Raw genomic sequence first — 21563 nt, 5'->3', positions numbered from 1 at the left:
TTGGTGCACTGGACAGAACTGCTGCAGTGGAGAGACTTTCTCCCCACATAGTCCACAACTTTCACCACACTATATTTTCTATGTGTAAAGTGTAAAGTGTAAAGAGAGCTATAGGCAGGTCTGTTTCTGGTACACCAAATTTCAAGTTAATGAAGAACTAGAGAACTAAGTACCAAGAACACCAGAGCACAATTGCATTGATGAGTTTTATTCATATTTACAATATTGTCAATGAACAACAAAATGATTCTAGTTTATGCATAATATAAATTGTTTTTAAAAAGTCATTTAGTGTCAAATTTCAAATTCTTCATTTAAAATTTAAAACGTGTTAAAAATCTGGATAATTTGGCAAGGGCTGAACTTTTTAAGCTATAAATCTTCAATATTACTATTGAGGATCTGGGCTGTATATAACTTTTAATCTGGCCACCTTTGCAGTGAGCAACTGGAGAAAGAGAAGGAGGACAACCACGGTTCTGAAATGTCTGGGTGATGTCTAAAGTCAGTCATACAGCAGAGCCACCTTGGTATTAATAGGTCTCTTTGACTAACACTGTATCACCACTGGAAAAAATGCTCCTCCTATACAGCCATAGCGGCACACTAAATAAAAAACATTTAAACGATTGACAGCATGATAAACAGCTGGTTAGCATTTTTTAAAATATAAATAAGGTATCTTAAATACGTAATTTGAGATTGCTTCTTCAGATCTATTGTACACACCTAAAATACCGTATGAGATGGTCCAAATACCATGATATATAAACCCAAGTAATATTTACAAATATGCACGAGCATTATTATTTAGCAATCTTCATACAAAATAAAAAGGGCAAATAGAAATGCATGCTATTCGACAAAACTACATAAATTGTTTACACAGTATAAAAAGCACAAAATAAATACAATATATGCAAGATTAATTATTGGCATTTGTAGGTTCTGGAGACTGAAGAAATTCATAAGGGTCATGGACCATATCTTGTTGTTCTCCGACACTTAAGTGAGAAGGGCTTCCTGTGGAAAACAAGAAGAGGGCCAGAAAGGATAAATTAACATGTTTGAACAGTTCCATACACTCAAGAAATATATTCACAGTGCCATTTTATGCAAGTTAACAGAGTTCAGTTAAATAGGTAAAGGATTATAGTTGGTGGTTTTTAATCATATTCTCCATCAATGATTTTAGAAACGTCAACTTTTCATTCCATTTGTGGCAAAACCCCGCACCCGGCCTATCTACTTAGTCCCTTCTATCAGAAGTGTGATTGATGTTGGGTATGAGCAGACACTTCCTGCGGTGGCCCTGAGATGTGGAATGAAAACTTGTGAATGTCATGTTCTCATAACATGAAATCAATCTTTGTAAAATTGCTTTTGGGCTGTTTTATACTGCAAATAGTTTTTACGGCTGTTTAATTTCTTGCCATGTTTTCTAATAGTCATTGAAAGGTCAAATACATTCAAACAAAGGATTTTAAATTTGCAATTTTAAGTAGAAATAAATCACAGTAATGGTCCTATCTAGCAACCTATTTGTATTTGCACCCTGCCCTCCCAAGGGCCAATCTCATCACCACTGTAATTATGTGATTGTGAATACTGTCAATGCATCTCACAAACTATTCAATTTTAAGTGGGACTGAGAAGGCTCAGGAGCTCATGTTGTTCAACCAGGTTTACCTAGGTGGTGTTGATCCCTTTCAGAAGCATTGGAGAGGGAGCTGAGGTTGGAGGACGGTCTGGATCCTACCCTGTCAGCCTGAGCCTCATGAAGGTCCTGCAGTAATTTGGTGGTTTCATCCAAGTGTAAATGATTGTCCTCATGATCAAGCTCCTTCTTTACTTTACCTGAGAAAAACAACGCATCATTCAGTGCACGCTAGATTTTTGAATAAATGATTTAACAAAAGGGTGGCAACCTGTGGCAAAACCATGTTAGACTAGGCTTGGAATAAAATTTGGTTGGTGGACCAAACTACATATAATACACTACTGAATCATACTTTCAACACTGAACGACTCTAAGAACATGCTTACCCAATGAACTCAACATGGATATATCAAGGGACACGTCTGAATATGGCTTCATAGACAAAAAATCCAAAACGGAACTAGTATTGTCTCCAATGGCTTCCCCAACCTGAGAAAAGAGGAGAAAAATGGCAGCTACAGACATGACTCCCCTCTCCAGTAGAAGCACATTATCAAGCAAGGCTAAGTGCACCCTTCATGACTTTCACTGGGAAGTCAAATGGGCAAACACTGGTGACCATGTTGAAAACGTGTACTGCATGGAGGAGAAAATCTTACTTTTTACATCTAATCCTGGAAACATTCCAAAAAAGGATTCACTGCTATCACCCAATACCATTGTTTGCTGGTTTAAGAAGGAACTCCTAGGATTATCCTCACATCAAAGAGGAGGTTGTGGAACTGGGAAAAGTTCAGAAAAGGACAACTAAAATGATGAAGGGGATGGAACGTCTCATCTATGATGAACCGTTATAACATTGGGGGCTTTTTAGTTTAGAGAAAGAGGGGAAAGTGTTTCTTCCTCTCTCACGACACTAGAGTTTGTTAACATGCAAGGAAGCTGAATACTGAAAGATTCAAGACAGACAAAAGAAAGTGCTCAGACAGCGCATAGTTAAACTATGGGGTTTCCTCCCACAAGACATAGTGATGGCCACCATCTTGGATGGCTTTGAAAGAGGATTAGACAAGAGGATGCAAATAAGTCTGCTTCTGAATGCTGATGGCTGGGAATCACAGGTGGAGAGAGTGGTGGTTCTGCTCAGTCCTGTTTGTGAGCTGCCAACCTAGCAGTTTGAAAGCACATCAAAGTGCAAGTAGATAAATAGGTACCGCTCCGGCGGGAAGGTAAACGGCATTTCCGTGGCTGCTCTGGTTCGCCAGAAGCGGCTTAGTCATGCTGGCCACATGACCCGGAAGCTGTACGCCGGCTCCCTTGGCCAATAAAGCGAGATGAGCACCGCAACCCCAGAGTCAGCCACAACTGGACCTAATGGTCAGGGGTCCCTTTACCTTTCAAGAGCTAGGAGGAAACCAACTATGATCCCTGGGCTTAGCGTTAGATTTGAATGAGGGATTGTGCTTTGTTTTGCTTAAACAAAACATAATTGGAAACCCAAGAATGAACATCGGCTTACCATGGTGGTTTGCTTGAAGCAAAACTAAGCACAATTCACAATGGCCAACATTCTTCAGTTCAAGGTTGCATTTCCTCATTACAAACTCAAATGCCAAAAGTGTGCAAGCCCAAAAAGCAGGTGAGGTTATATTTTTGCCACTTAGCTTAATTTAGTAGGCACCTGTGTATTCTGGATGTTACCTGCCACCCCTATCCTCCAGTTAGCAGTCACCATAATGAATGAAAATTAATTTCATTGTGATAAAGATCAAATAAGTTAATAAACAGAGCACCCTCTCCCACCATGATTTACTAATGCCTTTTTGCGATATTTGTAATACGATAAACTGAAATAAACAATTACTTAATCGTGACAGCAACAACCACGTCAAGTGGCTTTTTAAAGATCACCCACAAACTGATGTGAAGATCTAACAATGCTCTCCAATTACAGATAGGTAGCCGTGTTGGTCTGCCATAGTCAAAACAAAAAAATTCCTTCCAGTAGCACCTTAAAGACCAACTAAGTCAGTTCTTGGTATGAGCTTTCGTGTGCATGCACACGAACTGACTTAGTTGGTCTTTAAGGTGCTACTGGAAGGAATTTTTTTGTTTTGAATGCTCTCCAAGATTTGGATGTGAACATTTCAGGCTGTTCAGCTAACTTACAGGAAGCAATAAGGGGAGAGGCAGGAGAAGTATGGCTTTGATCAAACGCAAGCCCTTACGGTGTTACCAGAGTTTTCCAATGAAACCTTAATCTGCCAAAAAGGAGCAAGGGCGCAGCAGGACAGAGGCAGAAGTTGCAGCAGACAGGGACACCACCACTCTGATGCGGCTGCAGCCGGCCTGCCACCTTCATCTGATCAACTTCTCCAACCACGTGTCCCTGCAGATTCCACACTGCCAAATTTGGTAAAGCCATAAAAAAGCTTTGGGGGGGGGCAGGGACTGGATTAGGCCTGTGGTCTGGTGGTTCATTAGGCCATTTACAAGGCACAGACTAAACAAGAAATCTTACCATACTCTGCTTGGAGGCATCTGGGCAAGTATTGCGCAATTTGTGTTCTTCTTTTATGAGGACTGGTGGAACCTTAAACATCAAAGCACATCCAGATTGTTGGCAATTTACAATCTGTATTCATTTTCCATTTGACATCTTTTATTTTACACCGCCAATGAAGTAACAAGAAGAAAATGTCAGCTTTCAATATGGATTATTTTTTCCCTTGGTACTTAAATAAATACAAAATGAAAGGAAACAGAAAATAGTTTAAAAAACCCAATTTAAACAAATCTTGAGGTTTCCGAAATATCTAAATTATAGTGATTCTACGATTTATGGAACACACTGATTGCAATTCCTATTTCTGTATTTACTGTAGAATCAGAGAATAGTAATGCACCCAGTCTAATCCCATGCAACGCAGGAATATCAACTAAAGCATATTTCAATCATATTCCCAGGGTGGTTTCCAAGAAAAAGCACACTATTACATATTGTCAGGGGTTCAGGAGCAGAGACACAGGAGGGGGAGCAAATGGAGAGCGAGGAGGAGGAATCCGAGTGGGGTGGAGGCAGTGACAGTGGCCAGAGTCGTTCCACGAGCCTCTCCAGCGAATTGGAAGATTCACAGAAGGGAGCGCCGATGGCCAGGGCAAGGGGGGCTCCAGGGGGAAAACCCCAGGAGGAAGGGGCCAGCGGGGACTCCCTGAGCAGCAGTTGGAAATCAGGACCAGCTTCCCCACCAGAGCGCAGTAGGGAGGGGGAGTCCCAGGAATCGGGACCAGTGTTCTCACCACCAGCGAGAGGAGATGAGTCAGGTTTGACCACGCCCACATCGGAGAGCGGGGAAACGGTCAGGAGGAAGGTTACCGGCTGGGCGCGCGCGCCAAGTTCAAATGTACAGGCGAGCGGCACAGCAGGGAGCCCGGATAGGGAGCCAGGTCCTAAAGCCCGCCGGAAGGAAGGGCAAGACTCAGGGGGGTCAGCATCAGAAGAGTCCAGGAAGGAGGAAACCCCAGGGGGCAGAAGGACCCAGAGGAGGAAGGAACAGCGCAGGAGGTGGAGCCGGGCTAGGATCTTAAACTGGTGCGGAAGGGATAGTGACTCAGAGGGGACTTCGCCGATCTAGAGTCAAGACGTAGGGCTGCGCGCTCTGGGGTTTGAAATGGAAACTAAACTTCAATAAAGACTTTTGTACATTACATCAACCGGGCGTTGGTCCTCTGTGAGCTGGCACCTAGAGGCAGTCCTGACACATATGAACAAGAAGGCTGGTTAAAAATAAAATGTATTAGGACTTACTTTGACTTCATCTGGTGGCTTCCCTGGAATGTTTCTCCTCTGAAAACCAGAACATTAAAATGGTTCATTTTTCCTGTTTCTTTTTTTGAGTAAAGCACACTAATGGTTTTATGTGAACAAGCAGTGAGCTGGTGCATGATGCTCAAAAGTTCCCATGACTCTTCTACAACAATCTTGTTGCCACACTGTGGACAAAACAAGCCAGAGTCTGCCTTGCTGTGCTGCCTGCACCCAGGTTTGTTTTATTCAAACAAACCACGAGAACTGAAGAACAAACCTTGGTTACCGCTGGCGGGTTTTTTCGCATAAAATAAACCCTGAGCTTTGGCGTTTGTTCAACCCAACAAACCAGATTCTGGCTTGTTTTGTCTGTGATTTTGAAGAAGCAAGAAGGAAGTGGCATGGGAACTTCTGAACTGTGTACACCAGCACTGTAAACAGTGGTTTAATGCAATGTGCAAACCAGGCCAATGAGAGAGATACCTGCAGAATAAACAGTGTTTCTATTGAATCAATCATAATTTGGATTTACTTTCAAACCAGAAATATGGGACAGTGAAGAAAGAAGATAGGAAAGAAGAGTCTGGACTAATACAGACCAACTTTTTTTAAAAACACAACAAGCTTTGAGGATCTTCAAACAAAACAGAGAGCGGAGTTATTGTTCTTTAGTTTATTTGAAGTGTTTATACTCCTCCTTTCCAGTGATCAGTGTCTGTCAAGAAGTAGTTATTGGTGAGATCCAGTGTCATGCCAGCATATGCAAGGGAAATTCTGTTTCTGCTACTTCCCAACCCCCCAATCTGTTCTGGAGGTTCCCCAACCATGGTGGGAAGTGTTTTGGGACTGTCTGGCAGAGACAGTGCTTGTAGGCTCTGCTGGGCTCAGGAGTTTTCTACCAGCCAGAGCCCCTCTCATACACTGCCAAGCAGCGTTTGGGGACTGCTCCCAGCACAAAATGGCAGAGTTTCATTGTTTAGATTGCTCTGCAGATCATTCTGCTCCATTATGAGCTTGTTGAATTAAGGTGCTGGAACTTGCATCAGCTCAAGAAGAATGCAGTAGGCTAAGTCAGCAAGGTGAAGAAGTATTTTTTAATAAATAATATCAAACACGTTTTGCTGATGTTCACCATATGGTTTCTATTATCCCATGAGCCTCTGAGAAACAGAGAGACACAAAGGGAAAAAAAGGGGAAACTGGAATGGACATGTCAGAACTAGACCAAATCCAAGGGAGTGAAGGACTGCTCTAAGCCCAGCACCAACTGAAAAGACAGGATTATCCCATTATTAAAGCTAAGCAACAAAACTAATATGCAAGTCACATTTGCTTGTGATGCCTTGGTTACTGTAGAAAAGGTATGTATCACTGTTAGCCAGGAATTAAGAAAGGCATTCTGAACAGGGAGAGGCCTGCTGAACCTGTGGAGTTTGTAGACAATATATATGGTTGCAATTTTTTTACCAATTAAAGGTCTGTTTTATGATAAGATAGTCGTCTTTTCTCTCTTTCCTTCCAAGTCTAAGTTAGTCAGCTCCATTAACTTCAATAGGTCTACTATGAGCAGACTAGTGTTAAAGACAAGCCTGAATTTAAGATTTACCATATTTTTCCATGTATAAGACAGCCCCATGTTTAAACCAACCTTATTTTTTTGAACCCAAAATTAAGGAAACAATACCCTAAAATAGAAGTGAAAATATGGATGATCTGCAGTGGCAAGTTTATCGTTATTTGGGCAATTGCCTTCGAAGTTTCTAGCATGGTGCAGAAGCAAAAGCAGCGACTGGGGCAGCCCCTTGGTGGCAGCTGCTGCTGCTGTGGGGAAGCAGGCTCCCAAGCAGGAGCTGGGGGGAAGGCAGCGCCCGCTCTGCGCCAGGCCATGCCATCGAGCCAACTAAGCTGAGGAAGGTGGTGAGCAGGCTGGAGGCAGGGTGAGAGTTTGAGGGGGAAGAGGGGGAAAAAAGGGAAAGAAGGGCAAGGAGAGGGAGCTGAGGCAGTTCTCAGCGGCAGCAGCTGCTCTTGCTCCGGTGGTCGAACCAGCAGAGGCTTCAGGAGGTGAGCCAGTCGCCAGCATGCAGCCCGGGGGGGGGGGGGGGGGGAGAGAGACAGCAGGAGGGACCACCTCAGCCCAAATCCCGGACATATGCTTAAATATTTTTAAAATCCCCCTGGACATCAATGTTCCGTGTACAAGACGACCCCCAATTTTTTACTTCTTATTTCTTTAAGCAAAAAACCTCATCTTATAAACGGAAAAATATGGTACTTCTGAGTAGCTTGATTGAGAAAGCATGCTTCTCTACCCCCGCAAAGGATTAGTTTTACAAACATGTAATATTATGCAACTTTAATTCTGACTGAAACATACATGTGCAGCTTTTCTCATAAGAAGCAGCCTCTGCAGACAATCTCTTCTGCACAGCTTTGTCACCCTGAGCCTCTGTATGCTAGATCTGAAGGGGATTGTTTGTCAAGACAAGGATTAGTGTAAGGTGTTCAAACAGTGTAGCCATATTCATGACTTCCAGAAAAAGTTTTATGGGTTTCAGGTGCTGCCACTGACCAATTCTACTGTACATAATTTGAACTACTGATCCCACACTAACTGTGTTAAAACTGGTTACATCTCTGCATAATGCAGACCTACCTGCTTTAGCTGATAAATAATTCTGGAATGATCTCCACCAGTGATTTGATCCAACAAGTCATCCACTATTTTTTTGCTGTAGATTCCAGAATCCTTCACAAATTCCTGCAAACTAGAAGATTTGTGACATGAGACCAGCAATTCAGTCAGCTGCATATATATTTGTAAATTAAACATAAGCACTGCAAAAAGCAAAACACATTTTGGTTTTGAAAAGCTGTCTTCCGTGGTTGTCACCCTGATGGAATTTGAAGCTACAAATTTTTGTATGCCATTTATTCTCGCTTCCGTGTGAACTATTGTTCTTCTTTGTATATCCTAATCTTAAGCTTCTGGGGTGATGCAGTCGTCTGTTGCACCAAGATGGAAGGAGAGTATGATATGAATGACAGACAAAAGTAAACAAGCAATTAATATAATTATATAAGTGTTCAATGTGCACGACAACTTCTTTACCTTAGGGCACACTGGATCCCAGTTTCATCTCCATATGCTGAATACAGCAGTTCCATTTCATCTGCTTTCAGATCATGAAAGATAGAATGGTGCTGCATCGAAAGTGCTGTATTAGCACTTGAAAGGAACGTGACTGGAAATATAAGAAAAATGTGTTTGAAATCCTCTTCTCAACCTCGTCCCCTTCCAAACCCAACTGCATTTCTTAGGATTTGTTTACAGATCCATGTACATCTCTTGATAATGCACGTGTGAATCAGCTATCGTAAGTCAGACACCACAAACAGAATTGTAATAATCACCCAGCTTTGACAATCATATATTGGCGTATTAAATTGAGATACAAACAAACTTGTTTGTCTTCACTCTTCCCTTTGCAGTGTGAGGAGGCAAACCAGGAAGCCTCTAAATTTCTATTAAGCCTCAGCTGAAAAACTATGGTTTCCAGCTTCAGAACAAGCCAAGATCTTAGGGGAAAAAAGTGGTTTAATATTCTCCTGGTTCAGAGAAAACAAGGAACTACATTAATTAGAGACTTCTGGTTAAACCGAAGTATGAGTGTCCAAACATGGCCAATTACTTCTCCCAACATGATTTTTTTTTTTTTACTTGTTTGGTTTAGATATACAGTCAACTAATCAAGTTCTGAAAACAACTAGTTAACTGAAATCACCTTCTTAATACTATTCAGTTCTGAATGAATGGTTTAATATGAGGACAAATTGTTTAATCCTGAAGACACGATATTTAGTTGCCTTAACTACCTTTGTGCCTTCTTTCATCTTTGAAGCCCAGGGCTGTGAAACCAGGTAATAACTTGCTTGACAAAGAACTCAGATCCACTGGATGGGTTTCTTCCTCTGTATTAAAAGGAAATGTGCATTACATTTATTTATGTAATTAATTTCTATCCTGCTTTTTTGGACACTATGTTCAAAAGGCAATGAAAAACACAAAATAATAATTATAATTAAGATAACAATCCATTTTATTATATGAGACATGCCCATGGTTGCCACAAAGACCAAGGCATCATGAACTACATGGCTGATTTGGCATGCATCTTAAAGTCCCTTCAACACATTTTACAAACCTCTAAAATCAACACGAGGAACACATATAGATAATATTCCTGAGTATGGAATTTTTTTTTATCACACTCAGCAGTTATTATGTATTTTAGTCCATACACTGTATAAGCAGACAAGCACAAGTCAATTTCCTCACTGATGTGCATTTTTTTCTTCAACTGAGTAAGGCGTGAGATGGCATCATTCCACGACAACACATGCAGCCCTCTAGACTTTATTGCAATTTCAGCCTCTAGTTTATTTGGCTGTGGAGCAGGCACCAGCAAACAGGAAGAGGCAAAGAGGAATACAGATCTTTTTCAACACCACTGCCCAGACCATTGGGTCTTTTTCCTTCTGTCCAAGAATGTCTTACAGCCCACACTGTTGTATCACAGACTGGCAATTCATGTTTTAATTAAGCAGATGAAGATCAGGTCAAAAAAAGCAGAAGATGCATTTATGCTAATTCAAATAAGAGTTTAGAGGAACATCACAGGTATCCAGTCAACAATAAGATTCCTTAGTCTTTTTTTAGACACTACTGACAAATGAAGCTTCATTTTGAAGCTATTTGTAGTATTAGCCATAAACCTTCAACCGTGTCTGTATTAAACATCCATTTTAGCTTAGGATGAGTTGCAAAATGTATTTCAGAATACACATCTTACTGTACTGTTGCAAACATTTCAACGCATATCATTACTGCTTCATATTTGTTTGGGTTGTTCAATCTGAGATGAAAGCACTTCAGAGCAAATTTAAAAAGAGAACCTAGCCATGCAGCAATAAAAGCATACCTTCAACTTTAAACAAAGCTTGCAAAAGTTAGCACAACCATTACCTTCTGCTTCTGGATCCGATGGATTGAGTACGCTGAAGACCAAAGACCCATCACCATTCTTTTTCAGGTAGCCTATCTGTACTTAAAAAATATGGCAGAAATAGAAATTATTTTTACATTCACCAATCAAAAGCAAGCACCTATCCAGATTTTAAAACGTCAGATCCTAACAGTTTGTCTGCGCTACTGAGATCTACAACATTAGCACTGCCTCTTTTGATAGCATGTTCCAGAGCTCTGGTGACAACTGAACCTTATTTCCTTAACACCTTTATTCTCCACTTTATTCACCTATGGTTGCTGTGCAGAGCCTATGCACAGCCGTGGTGCTTAAGACAGAGTACAGCCTCCCCCTGGGCCACTCGGCACTCACATGCTGGAAAGGGAGTTTACAGGTACATAATCCAGTATAAGCACCTTTGAAAAAACTGCATCATCTTAAGCCTGTTTTCATAAGTGTGTTCAGAGCATTTGTGCTGAATTGTTTAATAGGCTAGATCTGATTCATCAGAAGGCTACAATCTTTTATTTTTATCTTCCCATAGTGCCAAAATGGAGAACCTTATCAACTTTTGGTTGCCCCAATCTGGAGTATTACATGAAGCTATTTAGTGTATTATTACTTTTATATTGTCCTTTTCTTCCAAGAAGCTCAAGGTGCATACTTCCCCTTCACTTATTTTATCTCCACAATGATCTCATGAAGTAGGCTATTATGAGAGATTGTGATAGGCCCATTGATGAAGCTCTGAACCCTCACCCCCCAGGTCCTATCCTGACAGCACTCTGGATCCATTAGTTTAAATAACTAATATTATTAACTTATTACCACTGTTAACTTATTAAAAGCGTGGGGTGGTGGTGGGGTTCACCAAGGTAGATACCGAGGAACAAGTGGGGTCTGGAAACTGTGCTCTGGAAATTTAACAGCCATAAAGCAATCACATGTGAAACTTAATTATTAAATTTATATACTGCCCTTCATCCGAGGATCACAGTGTAAAAATCCAAAACACAGTTTAAAAGGCCAGAGATGGTTTAATCAGCCAAAGGCCTGGGTGAAGAGGAATGTTTTCACTTGGTGCCTAAAGAGATGTAATGATGGAGCCAGCCAGGTGAGTCTTCCACATATGGGGAGCCACTGAGTGCAGAAAAGGTCTGTCCCCATGTTGCCACCCTCCAGACCTCTCACGGAGGAGGCAGGCATAGGATGAGTGCCAGGTCTGGGTCACTTCACACGGGAAGAGGCAGTCCTTAAAATATAATTAAGGTATCAGATGCCACACAAAAAATGCTTATTCAATCTGATGAGGACATTGTTTCCGGCAATGTTAAGCAACGAAAAAATGGAAACTTGGATCAAGCGGCACGACCTTGCTGTTTGGGAGACATCGACTGATCCGGTCCCGAGCTTCATCTGCTGCATGTTCCACCAAAGCCAGAACGTGCTCTTCAGCAGTGCTGTCAGTCAGGCTGCATGCATTGCCTTCTGGTTCAAATATGCAGCTACAAACAAGTTACAAGTTGTGCAATAAATATGAAATCATGTCTACTTTTCTCCAAGTAATTTCTAGGCAACAAATTATGACGGTGAATTAATTGTGGGCGTTCTCCAGGGTTAATCAGAACTTTCTTATTATTATGTGTATTAGACACAGGCTCCGCTTACCAAATACAGTGTGTTCCCAAGAAATCATTTGTTAGGTGAGGGTTCGCTTAATAAGTTCAGTTTCCACGGATTCCTACGGTAAAAATTCTAATTCATGATCTCTCTCCCTGCTCCCATAATGGTTTCTTCCATGGTTTCTTTTGCAGCCAACCAAGACAGACATAAAGGAGAAACTGACTTGTTCAATCTCTCCCCCCGCCCCCACACTCCATGGTTTCTGCCCCCAAATGTGTACCACTGTACACAAACAAGTACAGAAGGGGGCAAACTCTGGCTGTTCAGATGCCTGAATCAACTGTGCATGTGTAGTGAGGTCTGGGCATAATTGTGTTCCGATACGTGAATTTGTAAATAGCAAGCAGGCTGATAGTGAGACCTATGTGTACAATGTCATTTATGTACGTTTTTAATAGGCATGCAAGGGATTATGCAATGTACATCATTAGCCAGTGCACAGCTTTTTGTTTCAGCTTAAGAACCTAAGAATTGCATTGCTGAACCAGAAGCTCCAACTAGTCTAACTTTCAGTTTCCCACAAGGACCAGCCTGATGTCCCTGGGAAAACAAGCATAGGATGAAGGAGATGTCCATATTCTACTCCTAATTCTCTAAAAAGCAGATCTCACTTTTGCTTACGAGCCAAATTTGAGCCTGGACCCCATTCTATCCTAATGAGAATTATGTCTCATTTAGCAGATTTGCTGTGGCATAAACTGCCCACTCTGTCAGATACCTTGTGTATACTCCCCAGCCACCCCCTTCCCTGCTTTTGTCTTATGGGGTGATTGGAGATACACATTTCTCACAACTGCAAGGTCAATAAAAATCAGTTGTGTTGTTTACAAAAATCAATTTTTCTTCAGCCTTCAGTTAGAAAAATAATTTTGTTTAAGGTGTAAGTAATCTGACTTCAAATAATAATAATAAATTTTATTTATATCCCGCCCTCCCCAGCCGAAGCCGGGCTCAGGGCGGCTAACAACAATAAAATAGTACAATATTCTAAAAACATTTCATTATAAGAATTAATTAAAATCAAATTGTTGGCAACCATTAAGCTAAAATTCTGTGGAGATTGCCAAAGGAGGGAGTCAGGCTGCGCCCTGACCAAAAGCCTGGTGGAACAGCTCTTATTGTCTTGCAGGCCCTGTGGAAAGATGTCAAGTCCCGTAGGGCCCTATTCTCTTGTGACAGAGCGTTCCACCTGATTGGAGCCGCAGCCGAAAAAGCCCTGGCTCTAGTTGAGGCCAGTTGAGGCCAGCCTAACCTCCCTTTGGCCCAGGACCTTCAGGATGTTTTTATTTGAAGACCTTAAGTTCCTCTGTGGGACATACCAGGAGAGGCTATCCCGTAGGTACAGCCCGTAGGTCCTAGGCCATATAGGGATTTAAATGTTAAAACCAGCACCTTAAACCTGATCCTGTACTCCACCAGAAGTTACAAGTTAATATGCTTAAATGAATATAGTACTTCAGCTTTTAAAACAGAATCCATGACCATCTTATCAAACACCAACTCAAATAAAGATTTTCTATGTAAAAGAACCATGTAGGCAAGCATTAAATATATGGTACAATAGATGCCGTATTTATTGTTCTGTTCCCTATATAGGCAAATATTGTATCTATTATTTTACTACTACTACTGGACACAAGTTCAGCAATTTAAAGTCTTGATAGCTTCAGAGAGGAGGAGAGAAAGGGAGTGAAGTCCATGCTTTATTCTTTATTCTCCTATATAAACAATAACTTTGGCTTGCGCTGGGAGTGGGGAGGGCATGGTTCCGGAACATGATGGTCATTTAAAAATATTGCTCTGATGGGCCAAAAAACTTTACCCCCTTTGAGCTGTAGAAGGAAAGCAGTGGGTCGCAAAATATGCTTTGTATCAGACCCCATAACACAAAAAATAGGATCTTACACCCTTTTATAAGCCCAGGGAGTGCAGTAAAGAGGAGGCCACTGCTGGCTTCAGGGGAAATGGTACCACTGCCTCCAACAGCAGTCAGGTCAGCAGCAGCTACAAGACAGCCTGAGGGAAAGTTCAAGCTCAGGGAAGAATCTGCAATGTAGCCAGCATCACCGTGCACTCAGAAACATTATGGGAATTAATGGTGCTCTTGGAGGGGCAACTGGAGGGTATTGGGATCTGAGAAGACAACATCACAGAAATGGCCTCAGCTGTGTTAAGGCTGAGGCAGGGCACAATGAAATTATTAAGTGCCTCAAAAGAAAAAAAAATGAGCACATATACTATCTTTATTGTACTTTTTGCACTGTTCTACAATCCTTAAAGAAGTGCAACTTATACTGCAACTTGTACGGTTGCCTTACAAATGAAAATCAAAACACATCTTGTTTGGGTCACAGTAAAATGCCAAACTAAGAGATTTTCAAACAGATTCATCAACAGTTTGGAATTGGTTTATCCAAAACTAATTTGATACCTAAATAGCTCAACAGCTGCCTGACATACCTTGGAAAATGTGTGGCTGCAATGGGGAAAAAATCTGTGACTGCCTAAGTACGCTGAAATCTCAGGAAACTCAAGTCTGCTTCATATCAGCACAATTCAAATTTGTAATTAAGATACACAAAAGAGAAAAGCATTCCATCTGTATCATTACCTAATGACTTCTTTACTTGGCTTTTTGGATTTCTTGGTAGTCTCTACGTGAACAGGAACAACTTCGGGCACAGGTTCCTCAACAGCTGGGTCTTCGTCGCCCAAAAGAGCTGCCTGCTGAGAAAAATCCATGTCCTGCATAAACGACATGCTGCGCTTCAAAGCTAACAGCCGTTCCTAGAATTAGAAAGGACAGAGCAGCAGGGACTTTACACCTTTCCCTCATAGCCAAGGTGCTATGATGATGGGATGGGATGGGAATGGCCATGGCTTTGTGCCTAAGAGCTACATCTTCAATGATGATGCAACATGATTCAGTCATGGCAGCACGACACCAGAATATCTGCAACCTAGGGAAAAAAAGACCACCACCTACCTGAAAAGTGGAACTTACCACAATCTTCCTGCAGAACAGGCTAGAAGCAGTAGCTCATGTGATAAATCAGTTGTTTGACTGCTTTTAATATGGTACTAGTACACCTTAATGTAAAGTATACATAAATCCATCTCCTACCTTAAGTATTTCCCTTTTAATGTGTTTATTTCTTACATTTTAGGTGAGGGGAGGGCCTGCTTTCTGCTAAGAAGGGGGCTAAGAGGATTTATGAATTGTAATTCATAAGCATAAAACATTTCAACAATGTTTTAAAGGAAAGCATGTTTCTATACATCACCTTGATGTTTAACATGCTTGGCTTTCCAAAAGAAGCTTCAGAATTTATTTATTTCTCACTTGTAAACAACTTAAGCAAGTCCAATGAACTTAAAAGGTAATACGGAAAAATTTGCTTCCATGCTGGAAGCTTCTGTTCAAAGTCTCCAACCTGAATCCAAATCTTACCAGTGTTATCTACCTTAAAAGGTGAGCGATTTAAAATGGAAATGTCCTTCTATATAACATGCTATGCTATGGGAATGTCATATTTCTGTAGGAGTGCAGAATGTGGTACTGGGCACAGAATTCAGCTTCCTCATAATTTCAGCTTTTCGTGTCTTTCTTTTTTAAAAGAGCAATGTGATTGTAAGCATTTATGCAAAAGTGTGTGGCCAATGTCTGGAGATTCCTAGAAACCCATGCAGTATCTAGTGGCGACAGGGTGGTGCTTCAATATCCTACACAGCAACTTCTCTCTCTCCATACCTAGAAGCAGAATATATTATGTATTTTCCCCTAACAGTGCTTTATTTGTATAAAAGTGCAGATTTACTGGGTTGTTTTTTTTTAAGCCCAGGGCATAAGAATACAGCTGCCATGTTATACAGATGAAATAATCCTTCACTTTGACCCACTATACTAGTTTAACGTGCACATTTGGTCTCATCATGTTCACTTCCATAGCTGTCTTACTTTGCTCATCATCTTAAATCCTGTATGGAGGATCTTCTTGGCCAATTTGTAGTACACAGTGTCTGGTCTGTTGTATGTCATTGCGTTGTCACACATCAGCTTAAAATCTGCCTGAAAAACATGAACATGGGCATTACCATATTTTGCAGTTGTGCAGTCACAGCCAGGCCAGGCCAAATTCAACAGAATGTTAAAATGAATAGTACAGTTGGTGAATATCAACCAACTATTTCTCAGGTGACTTGTAAGGGGCCCTGGTCCCTTTCGGTTTCCTAGGGAGAACAGTGAAACCAGAAAAGATTAGATCACAATGTTGCTGCTCTAGGACTTTCAACTGATTTAACTGATCAGGGCTTTAACATTTATGCCAAACTTTGCAGAACGCTTTGCTGTTAACACAAGGAGCTGGCTGGTTCACTGATGTTCTCTCTCAGGACTTTTAAAACCTGGTTCTCACATGAAATTTTAAGCCTGCATTAGGAATATTCCTCTTCAGGCTGCAAGAGGGAGGTAGAATTCATCCACAGAGAAAACTAGCGTGTTGCATGCATACTAATTTTCTATAGGCCAGAAATTCATTTACATGGAACAGCGCTTGTTTATATGAATGCCCACACGTAATTTGGTGTAAGTAAGACACAGGCTCCCCCTCTTCACTGGCTGCTTGCAAGGACTACACCATCGAACTGCAAATCTATTACAGGGCAAGCCGTCACAATCTGTGATCTGCTAAAACAAGTACAGCCAGTAATGTTCTATGGCCTTTCATGTGCTTGGTAAATTCTGCTTTTGTTGTCTGAGGCAGGCAATAAAAACAGGAGATTTACTGAGCCCCTGCTGCACCATCATATATGTGTACTGGGCTGTGGTTGACTTAGTAGCTTCCACAGGCCTCTGCATGTTATGCAGGGATCAATGGGCAACCTCCCCCCCCCCCCAAAACCTGCATTTGAAACCCACAGACTTTTGTTGTGCACAACCTGCTCTGGGGGTATCACATAAAAATTATGTGACTTTCACACTGGAATAATGGGATTGCTGCCCACTCATACGAAATGCACAAATATGATAGAACCTTTTCTGGAGCTATTTACATGATCTACCACCTCTATTGACCGAACATAATAATTAGCAATTCACACTGTGAAAAGTTTTATCAAATCTCCATTAATTCACCTTGAATTCTGTTACTGACTTGTACTCGTTTGCTGCAATTTTTTCTTTCATAGTGCCAAAATCCATAGGATGCTTTATTATCATGGAATATCCAGGAGCAATGGCATCCGTGACTGGAAAAGCAAAAAACCCGTGAGGATCTTTCCTATAAAAGGGAAACACATACATATAGGGAATGTTATACATGTAGTGTGTATATACACACCCCAAGCACCTATGTAAAACAAATGCCACCACCTGTCTTGCTTCATTATGTTTTTTCCGCATTTGGCAAAATATGTATTCAAAGCAATGAAGGGCAGTATAGAAACGTAATCATAATAAAATAATAATAATCAGCCTATTTGTATACAGCTGAAATGCATGTGACTTCAGGACTTTCTGTATTAGCAAGTAATCACCAGGATAAGCTGTATAGAAACATCTGTATATACCAACATGAGCTGGTGCTAAAAGTGAGGGGGCATACAGATCCAGCACTCCAGCGCTTTAGCACATCTATCTACACATCTTACATTATTGAGTACCAATCTTAAACTAATTAGATATTATTAAGCAGTGAGGTTGGTTTTCCAGAAAACTTTGAAACACATACAACTCCCCATTTGCATGGGGGTTGAGTTCCAGGTCATTGCGCATCATTCTTACCTCTGTAACTGGCGAAGAAAATGTTCCAACAATTGCTGAATAGGTGTGCTCTCGCTTTCTGCTATAATTCAATGTAAAGAAAATCAAATGATCACTCCTTTGAAAGTTCCTGCCACCTGCATATCACAGCTCTAAAATGATAGAGATGCTATCGCTACAAAATAATATAACCACTATTAATCCTGGTTTTTGGCACAAGACAGTAAAACACACATTATATTCTGTGGTTGGCCTTTCTGAAAATGATAGAGGAATATTAAGGATAACACAAGAATCATATGAATTTCTATCCACATGAATAAACTGCATCCTTAACCAAAGAAGGGGCTGAGAGCAAACAAATCTTTTTATCAGTTTCAGATGTCAGCACATCACTTTCAGATGTCACAGACAACGCACCTGGCTGTGTTCTACAGGCTCGGACTGGGCGATCAGACGGCGGCTCAACCTCTACCTTCTTTCCAGGATCAAAGTCATCTGTTTCACCCTCCGTATCACATTGTTCTTTCTCCCTTTTTCTTTTCTTCTCTTCCTGATACCAAAGAAACAGAAATGTAAAAAAGACAGTCCATATAACTTCTTCAAGTACAAATGAAAGAATAACATATTCACGCAAAATCATCACTGAAATTAGTCTTTTGTGACATTAAAAATGCAGGATACTTAGCAATGGGAAAACAGATTCCAAATGCTTAGGAAAACAGGATCTTTAAAAAAAGTTATTTCCATTTGCATTTGTCATCCTGCTTTTATTTAGCTATTTTATTTAGCTTACTGTTTTTGTATGTACTGCAAGCAGCCCAGAGTGGCCGGGGAAACCCAGACAGATGGACAGGGTATAAATAGTAAAATTATTATTTGTTTTGCTGTGGGTTTTCAAGATTGTGTTGGAAAATGGTTATTCAAAATTCGAAGAGCTGCTGAAGAAACAAGCAAACTACATAAAGTAGTAGCACTACTACTAAGTCATTTAGAGCTTTAAACGCTAATGGGAGCACCTGGAATTGGGTCCAGAGACAACCTAGTAACCGATGCAATGGTTTTGAAACAGGGGTTATAAGAATTCTAAAGGAAACCCCAGGCAGTAATCTGGTTGCTGCATTTGGACCACTTGAATATGCCAAGTTGTCTTAAAAGAGCAGTCTCACACAGCATACCTTGCAATAATCCAATTGGCTTTTATTGGCATAAATTTAAACAATAAAATAATAAAATCATCCAAAGTCATCCAAATACATTAATCCAAACACATACAATATATAAAAGACTAGATAAAGGTAAAAAGGTAAAGGTACCCCTGCCCGTACGGGCCAGTCTTGACAGACTCTGGGGTTGTGCGCCCATCTCACTTAAGAGGCCAGGGGCCAGCGCTGTCCGGAGACACTTCCGGGTCACGTGGCCAGCGTGACATCGCTTCTCTGGCGAGCCAGAGCTGCACACGGAAACGCCGTTTACCTTCCCGCTGGTAAGCGGTCCCTATTTATCTACTTGCACCCGGAGGTGCTTTCGAACTGCTAGGTTGGCAGGCGCTGGGACCGAGCAGCGGGAGCGCACCCCGCTGCAGGGATTCGAACCGCCGACCTTTCGAACGGCAAGTCCTAGGTGCTGAGGCTTTAACCCACAGCGCCACCTGCGTCCCCCAAAAGACTAGATAGCCACCACTAAATAAATCAGGAAACTTTAGCTCTAGCTTTAAAGATCTCGTCTAAATACCCTGAAACAATCTTGGTAATTTCAGTAGTATCATCCCTCAACAAATATTAGATTACAGACTCTTTGTATATTAATATTTTAAGATGCGAGGGAATCACTAGGTGATCTCTGCGAAGGGTGTGATATATTATATCTGGTGGTTTCTTATTACAGGAGCAGAATTTGTTCTGGAAGGGGATTTTGAAACCTTCTGAACAAAACAGATGAGGTGAATGCATTTCGATGAGCTTGCATAAAAACTCAGCGATGCGATGGAATATTTAAATTATAAAAGTAATTAGGCGTTACAATGGAGTTTACTCTGTATTCTGGACTTAAAAATTCTCATCCTCTGCCATTGCTTCACAACAGTTGTAAGGAATAGCTTAAAAAGCTCTGGAATTGTCACAAAAAAATAAATGCATTTATTCAAACTGATACAGTTTTCACAAGGTAATGTTTTAAAGCTTTGACCAGTATCTCTGAAAATAAGTCAATGACTCATTACCTTTCTCTTCCGTCTCTCCTCATCATCAAGATGCTTTTCTTTCTCTTTGTCAGATTTCTTCTTCTTCTTCTTTTTCTTCTCCTTATGTCGCTCTCTCTCATGGTCTGATCTATCATCATAATAACTGGAATCGTGGCCTGATCCTGAAAGTTCTGTCACTTCACTTCCACCAACTTTCAACACCAACTTCAATGGCTTCTCCAAGGGCTTATCCACATAATCTAAGAAGGTGACAACAACAGCAAATAAGTGAAAAACAATAAATAAATAAACAGTATCAAACTAGTGCACCAAACGTTCAGCAGGAATGCTGATCACATAAGCCTTAAGAGCAGATTATGATGCTAAAAGCAGGTCTGAAGAGAATGTGCACCGATATCCTCTGTCAGGAAGGTGGCACCTACCCCCCTCAACAAGCGTGTGAGAGAAAAACAACAGTATGTGACTGTTTTAGCCAAAGTGGCTAAAAGCAAGATAAAGTTTATTAATTTATTATAGCATATATGGTTTTGTGTTACATACATAAAAAGGTAAAAGGTAAAGGACCCCTGACAGTTAAGTCCAGCTGCAGATGACTCTGGAGTTGTGCGCTCATCTCGCTTTACAGGCTGAGAGAGCCAGTGTTTGTCCGGAGACAGTTTTTCCGGGTCATGTGGCCTGCATGACTTCTGGCGAACCAGAGCAGCGCACGGAAACGCCGTTTACCTTCCCGCCGGAGCGGTACCTATTTATCTACTTGCACTGGCGTGCTTTTGAACTGCTAGGTTGGCAGGAGCAGGGACCGAGCAACGGGAGCTCACCCCGTCATTTATTTGTACGCCACCTTTACGGAGTTCGGAAAAAACACACGTAACTACGGCATAAACAATAAATTGAACATTAAAATACGCAAAACCAGGTTGAGCGATTGCCACATAAAACACAACAAAATATGAAATAAAGATGCCAAAAAACCAACAGCAACAGCCCCTCCCCCCAATGGAAAACCCGACACGCTGCCCCAGCCCTGCAGCGGGGTGGGGGGGGGGGGAGAAAACCTGGGCTGGAAATGCAACAAATGCATAAATAAATGGAGGGGGGAGAAGGGAATGGGCAGCTTCCCTGCAGGCAGCTTCTGGCCTCCCTCACAGGGTTGTTGTGGGGACTGAGGAACTGGGGGGGGGGGGAGAAAGGCAATGAATAAACACATGAATAAACCCGCCCTCCTCCCTCCTCCCACCCACCGTCATAGGCGGCGCCGCCGCTTCCTCCCCCTCCGGTGGCGGCGACGACGGCCGGGGCGGGCGCGGACCTCCACTCGGCCTTCTCCGCCTTGTGCTTCTTGTGCTTCTTCCCCATAATCGCCGCGACTCGAGGGCAAGAGGCCAGGCAGGAGGCGGAGGCTCCGCGCTCAGGGGAAAGGGGGC

At 41.6% G+C, this 21563-nt stretch overlaps 1 protein-coding gene across 7 annotated transcripts; it reads right to left on the bottom strand.

The window, feature by feature from the left end:
* Window positions 1-192: 192 nt before the first annotated feature.
* Window positions 193-21556, bottom strand: BRD9 (bromodomain containing 9). 7 transcript variants are annotated; one of them, XM_083709398.1, is made up of 17 exons: window positions 21381-21556; window positions 20158-20378; window positions 18357-18489; window positions 17958-18018; window positions 17310-17454; window positions 16134-16244; window positions 14787-14902; window positions 11865-11997; window positions 10492-10567; window positions 9342-9437; window positions 8578-8710; window positions 8122-8233; window positions 5469-5507; window positions 4182-4253; window positions 2047-2149; window positions 1690-1857; window positions 193-1023 (listed from the first exon to the last, which is right to left on the bottom strand). In XM_083709398.1, the coding sequence occupies exons 1-17, from the start codon at window positions 21493-21495 to the stop codon at window positions 926-928; spliced, it is 1932 nt and encodes a 643-aa protein (XP_083565524.1). In that variant the 5' UTR covers window positions 21496-21556; the 3' UTR covers window positions 193-925. The 7 variants fall into 7 exon arrangements, with proteins under 7 accessions (XP_083565524.1, XP_083565530.1, XP_083565528.1 ...); XM_083709404.1 differs by having other exon boundaries at window positions 14787-14899; window positions 16134-16240; window positions 17310-17422; window positions 21381-21550; XM_083709402.1 differs by having other exon boundaries at window positions 16134-16240; window positions 17310-17422; window positions 21381-21549.
* Window positions 21557-21563: the final 7 nt, after the last annotated feature.

The sequence above is a fragment of the Podarcis gaigeae genome (genome assembly GCF_964106915.1).
Source record: "Podarcis gaigeae genome assembly, chromosome: 13".
NCBI lineage: Eukaryota > Metazoa > Chordata > Lepidosauria > Squamata > Lacertidae > Podarcis > Podarcis gaigeae.
Note: the sequence above shows the minus strand (reverse complement) of the source record. Positions and strands in the feature narration are given on the sequence as shown.

Coding starts and splice junctions, on each gene's coding strand:
- BRD9 (XM_083709398.1), bottom strand. CDS start 21,495: ATGGGGAAGAAGCACAAGAAGCACAAGGCGGAGAAGGCCGAGTGGAGG. Junction 8,234..8,577: donor GGGATCCAGTGTGCCCTAAG/GTAAAGAAGTTG, acceptor CAAATCTTCTAG/TTTGCAGGAATTTGTGAAGG. Junction 5,508..8,121: donor TTATTTATCAGCTAAAGCAG/GTAGGTCTGCAT, acceptor TCTGGTTTTCAG/AGGAGAAACATTCCAGGGAA.